The 16,313-nt window shown below is 44.8% G+C and overlaps 1 protein-coding gene across 7 annotated transcripts in view; it reads right to left on the bottom strand.

Moving 5' to 3' along the window:
* Positions 1-16,313, bottom strand: part of UBR3 (ubiquitin protein ligase E3 component n-recognin 3) — a 2,118,328-nt gene that overhangs the window by 1,316,054 nt on the left and 785,961 nt on the right. For all 7 annotated transcript variants that reach the window (XM_086956098.1, XM_086956102.1, XM_086956099.1 and 4 more), the window contains exon 13: positions 5,337-5,426. In XM_086956098.1, the coding sequence (XP_086812224.1) occupies positions 5,337-5,426 (90 nt within the window). The remainder of the gene's footprint in view (positions 1-5,336; positions 5,427-16,313) is intronic.

The raw sequence follows: 16,313 nt of genomic DNA, 5'->3' as shown, positions 1-16,313 counted from the left end.
GCAGTGGAACGAGCTCTATTGCCCCTTTTTGCAGCATGGCGTTGACTTCCTGCTGCAACAAGTGCAAGTGCTCGCCGGACATAGGACGGCTTTTTGGAGGTATGTTGGGTGGAGTGGATGTGAGCTCCAGACAATAACCGTATTGGATAAGAGATCTGACCCACCTGTCCGTGGTGATGGACTTCCACACGGGCAGGAACTGCTGGAGTCTCCCCCCGACCGGTGTTGCGTGGTCGGGGGGCAGTGACAAGGCGTCACTGTTTGCTGGCGGTGGAGGACCTGGAGCTGTTATTTCCACGTCCTCTGCCTTTGACGTTGTTGCCACGGTATCCACCCCGACCCTTGTTGGTATATGAGGATTGGTTGTTACTCTTATAGAATTGCGTGGATTGTGACGCTTGGCCCCTTGAGGTGCCTCTGTTATTGGACGGCGAAAGGAACCACCCCGAAACTGCTGGGACTGCAGGGCACCCATAGATTTAGCAGTGTCAGTGTCTTTTTTCATTTTTTCGAGGGTGGCATCCACTTCTGGGCCAAACAGGTGGTCTGGATTGACAGTTTGGTTTAGGATTGTAGTTTGAATGTCTGGTTTAAAGCATGATATTCTGAGCCATGCATGTCGGCGCAGTAGAACGCTAGTGTTTATTGCTCGTGAGGCGGTATCAGCCACATCTAGAGCACACCTAATTGAAGCATTGGTGATAAGCTTCCCCTCCTGAATCAACATTTCAGCTGCTTCCTTATACTGATCTGGTAAGTGCTGTAGAAGGGTCTCTAGAGTGTCATAGTGTGCCCGGTCGTAGCGTGCAAGTAGCGCCTGCGTGTTGGATATGCGCCACATATTGGCTGCCTGCGCAGCAATACGTTTCCCCGAAGCCTCAAACACTTTTGATTCCTTGTCTGGGGGAGGAGCATCACCCGTAGTCTGTGAGTTGGCTCGTTTGCGTGCGTTGGAGACAACCAAAGAGTCTAGTGGCAACTGTCCTTTGATATATGTTGGATCAGCGGGCGCTGCCTTGTACTTCTTGTCAATACGAGGATTAATGACTCTTGCCCGGGTGGGCTCCTTGAAAACCTCTGGCGCATGTTTTAACACTCCTTTGAGCATTGGCAATGTCTTAACAGTTTTTTCAGCCACTGAAAAGGTGTCAAAAAGAAAATCGACGTCCACTGGGTCTGCATGGAGGTCGACGTCATGATTGGCTGCAGCTCTTTCATTTAGGGCGTTGAAGGCCGCAGAGTCTTCTGTTGGGGAAGTCTTTGCAGCAAAAAGCTGCGGCTCCTGTCCCCAGGGTCGCCCCCGGCAGACCATGGCTCCGTCACATCCTCTGGGTCTGAGTAAACTGGATAAGCATACTCATCCTCATCGTCTCCATCACCCTCCCCAACATTAGAATGAGTGGGTGAGAGTTCCTGACTTTGTGGAGATGCAGGCTCCATAGGGGCAGATGTACCCGCAGAGTCCAACTTCTTTTTAAGTGGGATGTGGAAGTGCTCCAAAGCCGGCTCCGGGGTGATGTTCCGTTTAAGGAGAGAGAGCTTGCCTGTGTTGGCGTCGATGATCACCTCTCGACGCTCCTCCGCCAGTGGTTGGTGGTTCGGGCTTGGAACCACCAACGATGCCTTTGGCGCCGAAGTCAACTTCAAGGGTACTCCGGCCCCAGGTTTCGCAGTGAAAGCCTTCGGCGCCGTCTTCGGCGGCAACGTGAAGAGAATCGGCGTCTGCGCCTTCGCCGGTTTCTGTAGAGGCTTGGGCGGCACAGTGTTTTTTGGCTCGACCGCCGCGGCCCCCTCCCGAATACGCTGAAGGGACTCCGAGACCTTCTTGGTGAACGAGGCGGAGGGACGGACCGGCTCGAGAGAGTCTTCCGACGCCGGGTTCGGGTCGGCAACCAAGGCCGCAGTCTTCGGAGCCGACGCAGCTCCCCCCTTTGCCTTATAAATGGAAGCGGTGCAGCCAGAGACTTGGGGTCGTCCTGCCGCTTCTTTGGGGCCTTCTTATGGTCATCAACCTTCTTGGTGTCGACGCGACTCTTCAGAGCGTCGACCAACTTCGGCGCCGACGCAGCCGCGTCGGGCGTCTTCGCCTTCGGCTTCGACACCGTAGTCTTCGGATCGGCCATTTTGGCGTGGCTCTTGAGCTCGACGGCCATCTTGGATTACTTCGGCGCCGATGCCTCCGAAGTCTTCGACCCAACCAGTGCGACTTGCGCTTTCGGTTTCGATACGGGTGGCGTCGACACCGATGGTTTCACTTTCGGTTTCTGCACCGGGAGTGGTGCCGCACCAATGTCCGTGGCCGGGCCGGAAGGCGGAGCCGTGGGACGGGTATCGAGGTCTTGGGTAAGGCCCGAAGGCGATCCCTCGACCTGGGCCTCATAATGGCGGATGGCCCAGGAGTCAGTCTGAGGAAGCTCTTCCTCGGAGCTATCCTCTACGGTGGCAATGGCCCCGTCGTCGTCCCCTACCTCCTCGACGACTTCCTCCAACTCCTCGTCTTCCGCGTCGTAGTTTTCCTCGACCTCCGACGCCGGGTTAGAGTCCGAGACATTCTGGACGGTGTCGTCGTCAACATCCTCCTCGAAGATGTTCGCTGGAGGGGGTGCCGAACTCTGGGCCTGCAGTCTTGCGGCCCGGCGTAGCTTTAGAGTCTTCTTCGACCGGAACTTGGAGCAGGCCATACACTTGGCCTCGTCGTGGTCCGTTGACAAGCACTTATTGCACACTGGGTGCACGTCGATGTGAGGGTACTTCGAGGCACACACTGGGCACCTCTTAAATGGACTTCGTTCCATGATGAAGTAGTCTGGAGCGTCATGTAGGCCCGTCCGCGCCGAAAGCACGCGGAAGGGCAGCAATGGTTCGGAGCCGATGAACAAACAAACCCGAACGATAGACAATACCGACGCGAGTCCTAAAGACCTTTTGGTCTCAAGTAAAGAAAGTTAAACAATTATCGATTCCGACAGAGGGAACCGAAACACATCCGAACCCAATGGCGGAAAAAAACAATCTGGGGATGGAGTCGATGCCCATGCGCACTGTAGTCCCGGGGAGGAGCCACCTATCTCGTGATACTTCGAAGACTCTTCAAGAGACAACAATGTGCAATCATCCGGACCCAACACTAGGCGGCGATCTATGCACAGATATGAATTCAGCAGCCCACATGCCTCGAACATATATATACATACATATACATACATATACATACATATATATATATATATATATATATATATATATAATTATTATATTTTTTTTTACCGTGAGACTTCCACCTCGACGGCAGTAATGATTCAAGCATGTGAATACTGGATAACCTCCTTAATACCTCCTTTTACCCTCATTGTTAAACAAAACATGAGCTAAATCCTGTATTAACACGGTCCAATGTATTTTAACTGAAAGCCTAATTTGGGCCTGCTAATATCACAGTTTTGTTTTCTGTTTCCCATTGTAAGTAAATTGGAGTCTGGCGTCATGCTGTAAGCTCACGGGGACAGAGATGTCACCGGAATAAGGTACCTGGAAGGCATAAGAGAAACAGCAGGCACTACAAGTGTGTGGAAAAAAGAAGAGGGACCATACATTTCATGGTAGAGAGGGAATGAGCGACCATATATACTGGAAGCAAGCAGGAAGAGGAACCTAGAAGACATTCAGGGATATAAGGTAAAAATGATGATATATATGTGTGAATATTTTTTAATTAACATTATGTATAAATGATAGATGGACAGACAGTTAAAATAGCTCTTTGGGGCTGGGATGCAAGACATCTTGACATGGATCCTAGAGATAACTTTGGGAAACCCAGACATGATGTGTAGAAAAAATAATAGTACATTTTAGTTAATATTTCTTTCCAGTGGGATACAAGGTTGGCAAGATAAAAAAAGTAAATGTTACTCTCCTATGAGGTGCAACCCAGACACAGTGAAAGGAATTTACTGAAAGCGAATCATAGAGGAAACAAATACCATCATCACAAATATGGCTTAAATTTCCTCTTACTGGTATGACCAAACCTTCATGTTGGGGGTTTTTATAAAATAAAACATGGCTGACTTGATCCAAAGGAGTTCAATTTGGATAAGTATTTCAACAGCACGGTGCCTTCAAATAGAACTTGCGAGGTGTGCTTTGATGAGACCGTGGGCAGGACGTGAAAGAAGAAGGACACAGACCGCATGAGCTCAGAGTTGTTCTATTTGAAAGGGTGGATCACTGCCAATGTTTCAAGGAAATGCTATAGCACTGGTTATAGTTGACAACAGAGAAAGTGCCCTGGCACGCTGGCACCTCCAAGGAGGATGGAGTGCACCCAGCATGAATTGTGGGTTTCTGAACCAACAGATGTAATAGTTTTACTTGTAACACAAATATAGCCAATCACTATAAAGCATTTGCAAGTTACCGGTTTTAATAATGTCACATTTATCTTTGTTCCTCTGCATGGTCGTACAGATAAGATGGGCAATGCAGGGTACCGCAATTCTTAAACAGTGCCAGTAAAATGCCAGATGTTCATTCCTTATATGGGTGGGCACAGGAACATGGTACATTATGCTGGATGATAAACTGGCTATGAAGGTATGCCACACTGTTTCACTGATAAGTGTAAATTCTAATTCCTCATTGAGTATCAATAACTGTATTTAGCAGAATACAAAATTAAGTATGGGCACTGTATGCAACTTACAAATAGCTGAGAATGGGCATTTACAACCATTCTGCCCCCAAAAAAGGATCATCACTCAATATGAATAAATACTGTGATCACGTGAGCAATGTGTTTTCCGTACGCCTGTTTGAGAGTTTACAGTGGAATACCAACATGGAAGGAGGTACCCAGACTGGACAAAGAGGTTTCCTGAACGACAGTAGAAATGCATTGTTAATATCTGTTGGTATAAAATACTTCAAGGTTGCTATCCTCATCATTTTCACTTTCATTGCTCATTTGTCTAGGACTAAGAGAAAGATAAACAAGCCACCTTACTGAGTACAAGGCTAAAGTGATACATTATTTTCCAGCAAAGCTTTATCAGAGTTACATTCTCTGTGTTATGTTTGGGACCAAATACACTCTAGATGCACACTCAAACAGAATACTATCAGCACACTACACCTGAGCCGGCGCACATCATATGACTCTAGTATGCTGTGTTACCCCTAGTGAAGCTTTTTGTTCACAAGTATTTAAAGGAAAGAAGTTCCAACATCAACAATGCAGGTTTGATGGCAACAAAGTAGCCAGAGGCCAAGTTCTCTTGTTTCATGGACAGGTTTGATTGTTTGCTATATATATTACATACATAAGTTCAGTATACCTGAATTTGCAGTGGGTGAACCATAAGCTTCATCAGCATTTCCTGATCAGGTAGAATGGAATCTAGATCAATTTCTTGAAATTTGACAGCCTGAAACAAATAACAACAAATAAGGCTACTTTTCGAATGTGTAAAACTTGTTAAAATAGGATTGCACAGTTTATTCTGATAAATGCTCCAAAGGTTTGCTAAACTGGCACCCTGGCATACCATGATAGTCTACATATGCAACAGAGTATTAAAGAACAAGAACAAGAACTTAGACAATATAACTACCACACTTGTTATTCAGAAACAGCATGTCAAAGCCTGCTATGTCTACTAAGCAATCTATTAAACACAATATCAGATCGCATTTTAAGTTGTCCATGTTCTATTCGCAACCCTTTAAAGTTACATGCAAAATGTTTTAAGGAGTATTTTTCTCAAATGTAAACTTATAACAGAAAAAAGTAAACTGTGTGCACAGCACATACATTAGTCTGTCTACCCAGCACACATTCATCTAATGTGCTTTGCACAAATACTATGTGCAGCAAACATTCTGCCGCAACAAGTAACATAGCCTGACATTCTTTAAACAGGAAGAGGGGAATTGTTTGTGCCTCATCTATTTCCACATACGGCAAGCCTGAAGGCAAAGTGACAAACAAGCACTGGCAAATCCAATCGACCTGGCCTTTCCATAGGTACAGTTACCTCTAGTAATTACTAGATGTCCATTTCCAGTCAGAAAAACAGTGTGAAGTTTTTAAAAGACTGAAGCCCTTCAGAACTTTACCAGATGTTCCTCTCAGGTCAGAAGTAGCTGCTTAAAAAGTCTGTCACAAAGCTGTAATAACTCACGTTGTTACAAAGTGTCCCTAGAGTAGGATGCTACAGCTTAAAATGTCCTTAGCAAACTTGAGGGAGAGTAGCTTCAACATCAGAAATGTACATAACAGCTTTTGCTACTCTAAAAAATTGTGCTCGATTTCAATAGGATAAGTAAATATGTCAATGCTAGTATATGCTGAAGAATTTATATTGCAACCTTCAATAATTGTCCTGATTACTATGGAACACTTGTAAAACAGTCTAGTATATACGGGTACCAGCAATCACTCTGAAGTCAAGTGCCTTCCACCATATTGAGTGGCACTATATTTATGTCCTAGCAAAAAATAAATACTTATATAAATATATACATATATATTTTCACAGAAAAAAAGGTTAAAGTAACGTTACAGTTGTGTGAATTTGAGTGATAACATTAAAGTTTTGAACATAAAAAAAATCCCCTGTTCAGCACATGAATTTTGTAAACACTTTTACAAATTAACTAAACACAGGATGTACAAAATTTGTGGAAATTTAATATGGTAGTTACACACCACCATGTAAACTATAAAACAAACATACACACTCATTGGATGAGGTCATCGGTGATGTCCTATGTGAGATCATAAACAATGCATGGCAGGGCGCAAGTTATAGTTAGCGCTGTTAACTATAACTAGTGAAATGCTGTGGTTTCTTTAGTTCAAAACGTAATGTGGTCACTGAAAAATTTACCCAACTATAACGTTACTTTAACCTTTATTTTTTTCAGGGAAATTTCTAGGTTTTTTTTTGTAGCATAAAGTAATGATTAATCATGATACGTAAACCCAGCCCCTAAGGTTGGCTACAGGGACTGGCCCATGGGACCCGTTCCACAGGGTCTTTTTTTATTTTTAAAGGGGTGGGGCCTTGAGTGGTTCCCCCCTATCCGAGCCGTGTTAGGCCCTGACAACCCAACCCCCATGCGTGCCCTTCCACCCCAGGTGCTCCATCCACCATAGCATGGTGTAATTATCGGACGGGGGCACGTGGCACCCCTCCCCGGACAGAATTCGGCCCCCTACTGCCCCCCTCCAGGGCCCAGCAAGCATTTTATGGGAATGGGGGCATGTGGTCCTCATCCCAGGGCTGATTTCGGCCCCAGAGACCCCATGTCAAGGGGCCTGGAACTATCATCAGGGGAAAGAGGGCACACTGCCCCCCTCCCCTGGCTGATTTTGACACCGGGCTATCCATACCCCAGGATCCAGCATGCTTGTTTGTGGGAGGAGGCGAAAGCTCCCCACACCTTGCAGACCAATTTTAGCCCCAGGGACCTCATCCCCCGGGGCACTTACACTTAAACGGGGGTGCTCTGGTACCCACCCAGGGCACCCACCATATATTCGTGGGGAGCCCAAGGCCCCAGTTGGCTTCCAGCATACAGCAGGAGCCAGCATTTTCCAGCCAGTAGGGAGCAGCTACCATTGCTGCTACATGCGGACAGGACCAATATTTTGTTCTGATTCTCCACCGGCATCCCTGCATGCAGAGAAACATATCAAAAGTCAGATCCCAGTGGGTGAGAGCATTTTTTAAGCTCACACATGCTGGGAGCTAACTTGCTGTTTGCTCCCGCATAGCGGTAGTTCTGAAAATGCTCCCAACATGTGAGAGCAAACACAGGTTTCCCTGTCTGTGCCACTGCGGGCAGGGAAACCACTATGTCCTGAGGGTGGGCTAACTGGGACATTGCATCTGAGCTGGCCCAGGGGGACGGGGTCCCCGGAGCCAATAATGGGAAAGGGAGGGGGCTGCACAGCCTCCCTCCGAGAAATCGGTCCCCGGGGCCTTTAGAAGCTCACGGAGGGGTGCCACACGGTCTCCCTCCCCATTTTAACCGTTTTTGTCTCAGTATGATCATAAAATATTACTTTATGTTAAAATCACAGAAATTCACCAGTTATATTTAGCTGCGCCATGCACTGCTTATTACCTCACACAATACATCACTCATGACCTGTTCTATTACATATTTGATGTCACCACTGATTACATCATCCAAGCTTATTTTGCACACATTGCTCTATAAACTAGAATGGCATTAGAGACCTGAAAGGAAGTACAAAATAGCTTAGAACAATATGAAACATTAATAATGACATCACAGATACAACTTCCTCGGGTGTAGCAAGCCTGGGTTATGTGCAACATTAATCTTCTAACCTACATTTCACAAGTAGCCTAGTTCACATTAACAATCAACCACAGACAAATGGGGAACCCTTAATGCACACATTGTTCAATGTCTATACAAGTGTTCAGAGAAAGTCAAGTCCCTCAGATACTCAACATCTGTTCCAAAATGAATACCCTACTAGGTACAGCCTTTATCTGCATCAAAAGGCTCACAGTCCCCGAACCTGTATTGAGAAATGAATGAAGTTGATAGGAGAAGAAAAGTGGGTACTAGAAAGTGTTTACTCTGACCTACACTGTTTGCAGACAGTGAAACTCTCATGGGAAATACACCAAAGAGTATTAAAAAGTATCAACTAAGAGCAGTGTACACTCTATAAAGTACATAGGTTACTAGATGGTGCAAACAGTATTCTATGTTATGGAGAAACAGTCATGCTGAGACGATTCGGTCTAATAATTCAAGGCTGCTTCCAATACTTAGGGGCTGATTACGATGGCCAAGGGACTGCCACTGACAGGCTGTCGGTGGTAGTCCCTCGGCCATCGTAACAGGGATCTCCATCCACCACACTATAATACCTTCTGGACAAGTGGTGGTCGGAAACACCGACAGCCACGGTCCCGACAGGTAGGCTTTCTTCGACTGCCTGCCGAACCTCCCTGTAGTTCCTCAATGGTGGCGGTGAAATATCCCTTTCTGACGGTCGTTCTGGGGTGGTCACACTGCAGCAAAATGGCAGGCGGAAACGGATTTGGTGGCCCGTAGCATGCCCTCTAACCCGCTGGGCCAGGGACATAGGCCCTGGGGCCATCTATGATGCCCCCCTAAATATCCCTACACCATGTGGTAGGCACTGCATGGTGCCTAGAACGTAGTGCTGGGATATGTGTCGGGTGTCTGTTTTGTCTTGCGGCGGGTGCTGCAGAGCGCAACATCTGCTGCAATACAAAACATGGGCAATGCGATCGCCATGGTGGCGGTCACATCCTAATTTGCCCTGTGGGACTGCCGCCTTGTAGGCGGGCAGTCCCAAATATGATTGGATGGCAGTCAGAGGAAAGTCCATCCGCCATCCTGATGACCCCCTTAGTATCTACTAGGTAAAATCTTTTTCTGCAGAGTCATAAAACATGTATGGAACATACTGAACTGAACTAGTCAACTGTTATCTGCATACAAAGTTACTCTTCAATACAAAGATTTACAATGTGTTCAACATCTCTAAACACCTATGATGCACTAGAAGCACATCTGTTTTGTAAACACTTACTCCCAGTACCTGGAAAATGACTGTACAAAATTAAGTTTAAAAAAAGTAATTAAGTAGCTACCTGCCACTATATAAACTATAAAACAAACTAGCACACTCATTGGATGATGTCTTCAATGATGTCATAGAACATGTCATGAGTGACGTAATATGTGAGATCATAAGCAGTGCATGGCTAGGGGACAATTATAGTTAGCTAGAGCAGGTGAATTTCCGTGGGCTTTTTTTTAGTTCAAAATGTTAATAAAGTCACTGACATATTCACCTAATTATAAAGTTACTAGTGAATATACATATAATATAGTTTATTTGAGTCAGATGAAAAACGTTTTACACCCTTTTATAAAGTTGCAGTTCCACTAGTCATTAATAGGTTTCCCTCACAAGTCAAATGCAAAAGCACTGGAATTCTTACATCAAGCCACAGTTGAACCAGTCGTCACTAGGTGTCCCTCAAACGTTGAATGCAAAAGTACTGAAATTCTTTCATGAAGCTGCAGTTCAACCAGTCGCTACTAGGTTCCACTCAAGTCAAATGCATTAATATGTGTTCATGAAGGTGCAATTCCACAAGTTGCTACTAGCTGGCCCTTTCTAGTCAAATGCAAAAGCCTTGAAATTCTTACATGAAGCCACAATTCCACTAATCATTATTAAGTGTCTCTATCGAGTCAGATGTAAAAGCTCTCACATTCTTATATGAAGCTGTAGTTCCACTAGTCGTTATATGGTGTCCCTCACAAGTCAACTGCAAAAGCATTGAAATATTTTCATGAAGCTGCAGTTCCACTTGTTTTTAATAGAGGTCCAGCTCAAGTCTAACTGATTCAGGTGCCAAAATAAAAACAGGTCAGGTGGGGGGGGAGGGGGGGGGGGGGGGGAAGCTTTCTGCTGCATGCAGCTAAGGCTTGGAAACTTCTCCCAATTGCAATCAAAAACAGCCCATCTCTGCTTTCATTCAGGAAAGAGGTAAAAACCTGGCTGTTTACCTCCTGTTAGGAATTTAGTCTAGGCAGTTCCCGGGTCTATCTGCATCTACTCAGCACCAAGATGCCCATGGACAATCGTACGCTTTATAAATTCACAAATCAGATCAAAATCAAATCAGAAGAGACTGCTGCAAATAGCCTGCACCAAGTTGAGAGGGTGCAGCTGTAGAACATAAATTTGAATACACTCTTTTGCTACTCACTTGTGCTTGTTTTCTATAGGATTATTTGCCAAAGATGCTTCATAATAATGAGTCCGAATGACTGGCCTGAATACATTTCTTGAATTTTTTTTAAGTTTATGATCACAACCTGCTACTTATAGGAACGTTTATTCACTGGTAAGTTCAATTATATAGCATATTTTGTCTGTTTTCTCTGGGTGGGTCCATATACGATATTGGCTCACTAAGTTCATACGTTTTCCCCGGGGAAGAGCTGCTATTGCGTGGTAAATCCATGCCTGTCTGGGTTCAGAGTGGCCGGATTGAAGATTAGCCGCAGAAATGGCAAAATGTTCTCATTTGTGTGGAGAAAACACCACTGGTGGATCACTAAGTGGGCTGGATTTGGCCCTCTGTGCGCATAATCAGCGTAACAGGCCCATCAATCATAGTAGCGCTAGTGTGCTACCAATGACCACTTGCAAAATAGATTAGACCACCTCGTCCCTCCTTGGTGTTTTATCGTCAAGGGCGACTCGATTCAATTTAGATCAGCAGCCCCACTTTTCGCCCACCCCCGCATACTGCGCTGCAGCAGCGCTAGTCAGTCAACAGAAGAAGGAAGAAGCAAGCAGCGTGTCGTGCAGCAGCAGGCCTCAGATTATTTAAAAAGTAAGTAATGATTTGGTAAAATACTAATAGTGTGAATCAAGTTATGGAACGCCAAATGTATTCTCACATCTTTTAGCTGATCCCAGACAGATAAGGAGCGGCCGAGGCACCAGCGTTGTCTAGACCTCACAAGTCAAACTGGTTTGGATTAGTAGTCACGATCAGCCCCATCAGCCTCCTGACCGGGGGACACCATATGAGGCCCGGATTAGTTCCCAGGGGCACGGGCCTGCAGATTTATAGGAAGACATTGTGTTATTGTCACCCGGCCACGCTCAACCCAGGGCTTGGGGAAAAATGATGAAGAACATGAGGGATGCTATTGGCTGCTATTGGCTGCACTAGGCAGGATTGTAAATAATCTCCTGGCGGACCAAAACATTTTACACGATACATGACCAATGTACACGAGCATATACAGTGCAGTAATCTGTCCAAAAGCTGCTGGGAGGGCAAAGGCCAAAGATCCCACAATGGGTCGCCTACAGTGTGGAGCTGAGACCTCGTGTCTGAGCTCCTGCGCCCCCATTTACTTTGAAGCATGGGCACTCTCGCAGTGACTGCAGCTTGGTTTGAAGGGTTGTGGTTCTGAAAATTATGGACCCTGCTATAATATGGTACCGAAGCCCAACACTCGTGTCAGAAAATATCATCATACCATGACGAATTTGGTATCGGCAGACCGGTAATAATTAAGACATTATACCTGTGCATTTGCGTCACGATTGAGTGACGAGAACACCCCTGAATCATACTTTCTGTCTTGTACCCTCGGGTTCCATTTTGTGAGTGGCATCCATCTTGTGGTTGCCCTTACATAGTCAATTGACCAAGGCCGAATTCGATCTGAAAGGACACGTCCACCTTTCCTGACTCCTCTGTGACCTGGGCGAGCTACCTCCACTGCCTCCAGCCAAACCTGTCCGGGCAGTCCCCAACCCAATGGCCGAGCGAGATTACCATCAAGGCACAACATGTCATAAACCATTTACCGCATACAAACCACGCTTTAGCATACACACACCTGTCCCTGTTTCTTCTTTATGGCTAGTTTTACAAGGAGGAGGTGCCCGATTTTATTGGGGTTTCATCGATATCTGATGTTAGTTCTGGGCCTGGCTGGGTAATCCATCACGAACTGGACATACGAAAATGTGGGCTGGCCATCATGACTTTGCTTTTTCATTGTTGTGAAAATATGTATATGACCGTACTGTAAACCAAAAGAATTCTTGCCTGAAGCTAATATTTTTGTATAAAAGGAGAAGGCTGGCTCTGTAAAAACGAACAGTCTCCTGAGAATATACACACCGTGCTGTTGTACTTCTAGGACGCTTGTTACTTGGTTGCAGCCAATAAAACTCGATCCTTGACATCACCTAGAAGACTTTGTGTTTCTGTGGTCCAGAACAGGAAGAACTCAAGAGGTCTCTGGGTGTTCCCCCTGGCACCACCGGGTTCCTAAAAACCCGGCACCTCAGTGTGCCACATGCTCACCAGGGCAGCGTTTTACTTTCAGGAAGTGGGCCTTGTTGTGATATCACATTCAGTGGTTTGTTGATTTAGGCCCCTATTGGCCTTTGGCGCCAATTTAGATGTGGTTGTTTCATTGTGTGCCCGGTGAAATTGCTACCGTCAACTCACAGTTTTTGGAGCATTTAGTATATATATAAAAAAAAATTGTCACAAAAACATCTCAAATTATTTTTTATGCATGGGATTTGGGCACAGCACAAGAGTTCCAATTTTCATAGAAGGAAGACGGATTGAATAATCATGTGGGAACTCCAAATAATACCTGACTTGATGTGACCAACCGGCAAATTGCTGCCAGAGACTGCACGCTTATATGTCAAGGAACAAGCCGAATAAAAAGTGCTCCCTTCATATTCTCAGTGAGTACACATAAATATGTCACTCCTGCTGGCCGTTTGAGAGTGCTTACATACACTTGATTATGTGCCTCTGTTAATTTTAATCCGTCATACCAGCCATAAAGACAGTGCGCAAAGCTGGCTTCTTAACGAGTGCAGCATTATGTTGCAGGTTGGCAATGGAGTGTTCAGTCTCTCTTTCGTGAAGAGCTCGTATGGCCATAAAAAAGAAAATGAATTCCGCCAGTCACCTTCGCTACAGTCTCGTCTTTCAGAAGAAAAACATTACCCCTTGATGTCAGAAAAGCCTGCCCAGCTGGTGGCTGAATTGCAGTGAAAATCGAAAACTTGGGGTCACGGGATGATATTTTTTTTCATTGATCTCCCTTTTATTAATTGGTGTAAAGTAGGGGAAAGCAAAAGCGGAGGATGTCTGTTTTCCTGAGATAGTCTCAGATGTATGTCTCATTCATACCGCTTCACACCTCTCGCAGGCAAAGATGAAGGGCCAACATGAACTTATAGTTGCTTATCTGCAACGAGTCCACCCAAAGCAGTAGATCAGTTTTTGCTTTGATTTCGTCTGCTCTATTTAAATAGTTAACAAAACAAGCAGAGAAAGGTTTATTTTTTCACTCTTTAGATCGAGAAAAGCTAAAAAATGTTAAGCATGTGGCCACTTTCTAGAACTTCCAAGTTAATGCAGCTTTTTTTCTTTTTTAACCCCTTCGGTGCTCGTGATGAGACCAGCTCTTCATGAGTCACGGTGGAGCTGTGCTCATGACAAGATGGTTTCATCATAACAGCGCCTCTCCACCCACGCGCGATTAATTCCCCTCCTGTGCGGGTGAATTAATCAGTGGGCGGGGTCGTGACGAGAACAGCTCGTCAGGAGCACAGCTTCACCATGACGAGCTGGTCTCGTCACGAGCACCCCGGCGCCGCTCGCCCCCTCCTTCCCCCGACCCCTGGGGGAATTACCACCGCAGCGAAGGGGTTAAAATGGCTTGTATTGAAGTGTTTCTGATATGTGTTTGCAACACATATTCAGCAGGTTTTTGAAGTGTATAATTTTGCAGCACTAGAGATCTTATTTATATTTTTCATGTTTGCAACAGTGCTCACTCTATCACATGAAAGAGCTACGCACCAAGGTTTTAAGTGGTTTGTGGGAAAGGTTATAGTGTGACCAGGTATTATATGAGATAAAGACGTACACCCTGGCGTACAAATGAGACCTTGATCCCTTTTCAATGCATCAGTAATTTTAGCCAACGTATTCCAAAACTGTGCTTTAAATGCACTTTTGATTTCATTTTTAAAACATTTTTGCAGGGCGAGGGAACCTCCTATCAACACCTTACTCGAGGAAGGATCCCTTGGTGAAATTCAGATCGGGTTTTACATCTGGCTTTCAGAAGTGCCAGCTGATGTGGGTGGAGCCAAAAGAGGAAGTGGGTGGAGCCAGTGGAGACAGTGAATGCAGTCAGGTGACATGGGTATGGCCTCCTACAAACAGTGGGAGAAGGAGTGGGATCATGAAAAAATTAGGATACAAAGTGTATGGTATTGGATGAATGAAGTGACAGTCTAATATTTTGAGTGCGTCTGGAACCAGTTGTGTGCCTACCCAGACAGAAAGGGGGAATTAAGGTATACGAGGAAACATGATATAGGTGAAAATCATAACATTAAGATGGAGCAAGAGCTGAAAAGAACAGAAAATATGTATCAGAGAGAATATATACACACAACAGTAAGAGGTATAACTGTTACTGCTTCGTATAGGTCGAAAAACTCAAAAAACAGATTTGCAAAAAAGGATGATAAAACACAAGCTGTCGCTTAATAAAGAGCTATCATTAGGGCTTTGAGAAAAAAGTGCTTATGTAGACGAAGAAAAATAAGTATACAAGCCATGCTGTAACACTCGAACACAAAGCCTTAACACACAAAGTTCGTGAAGAAAGTAGTCGAGTGAGGAAAAAATTTCAGCATACTAAAATATCTTGAAATTCCTAGGAAAATAGGGTACAGGGCCATAACTAGGATTCTACATAGAGTCTCTTAAAGTCACATGCCATTTAAAATACTTCCATCATGTTGGAAATCAATGTGAACTTTAACATTAGTTTCCCCTTGGAGAGCGTAGCCACTGCTTTGGACTCATCAAATGAGATCCTATTCTCTAGAACAGTGGCTCTTAACCTGTGGTTCCGCAAAGCCTTTTCAGGGGGTCTGTGGATGTTTTACAAAATTAAATAATATTAAAATGAATACATTTCAATTATTAAAATGTATATAAATAAATAAGCAACATTTCCTAAGTTTATTGTGAATTAAACTAAATATTCCAATATTTGGGTACTTCTTTGGTGTATACATTTTTTTTTGCGTATTGTTTTGAGGTTCAAATAAAAGAAATTGCTTAGGCTGGGGGTCCTCGGCTTCCAATAATGACTCAGCGGTGTCCTCAGATTCAAGTAATAATTCATGGCGCACTCCGATCAGCTACTGCAGCATATTCAGAGGGCCTATCAGTGCAGTCAGGAGGGACTCTTGAGTCTGTGACTACGAGCAGTGTAGCAGCAATTCAGGCACATCCTATACCGCAGGAGGCTGGCTCAGCCCGCTTACAATTACCCTCTGAATGTACCACCTACGTTATAGTTCTGGAAAACAACACTGTCCTTTCTAAACACCAGCTGTGTTGAGAAACAAGGCAGGACATTGGCTCAAAAATATCTCTGGTTGACCCTAAGACATCTGTGATCACAATTATACTAAGAAGGATTCCTAGGGTTGGCTATGAGATGAAAACTGCCCCAGGAGATTGTGTGGTAATCCATTTTAAAAGTGCAATGTTCGTTGAATGGCTTCTATTTTAATTACAAGCTAGAGGCAATTTGGTCGAAAATATTAGAGCTATTCCTTTAGACTACGTTTATAAGCTGCCCCAAACGACAATAAATAGCTTGAAAAAAGATAGGGTGAACAACCCCAA

The sequence above is a fragment of the Lissotriton vulgaris genome, chromosome 2_1 (assembly GCF_964263255.1).
Source record: "Lissotriton vulgaris chromosome 2_1, aLisVul1.2, whole genome shotgun sequence".
NCBI classification, from domain to species: domain Eukaryota; kingdom Metazoa; phylum Chordata; class Amphibia; order Caudata; family Salamandridae; genus Lissotriton; species Lissotriton vulgaris.
The sequence above is the reverse complement of the archived record's forward strand: the minus strand, read 5'-3'. Positions and strand labels throughout refer to the sequence as shown.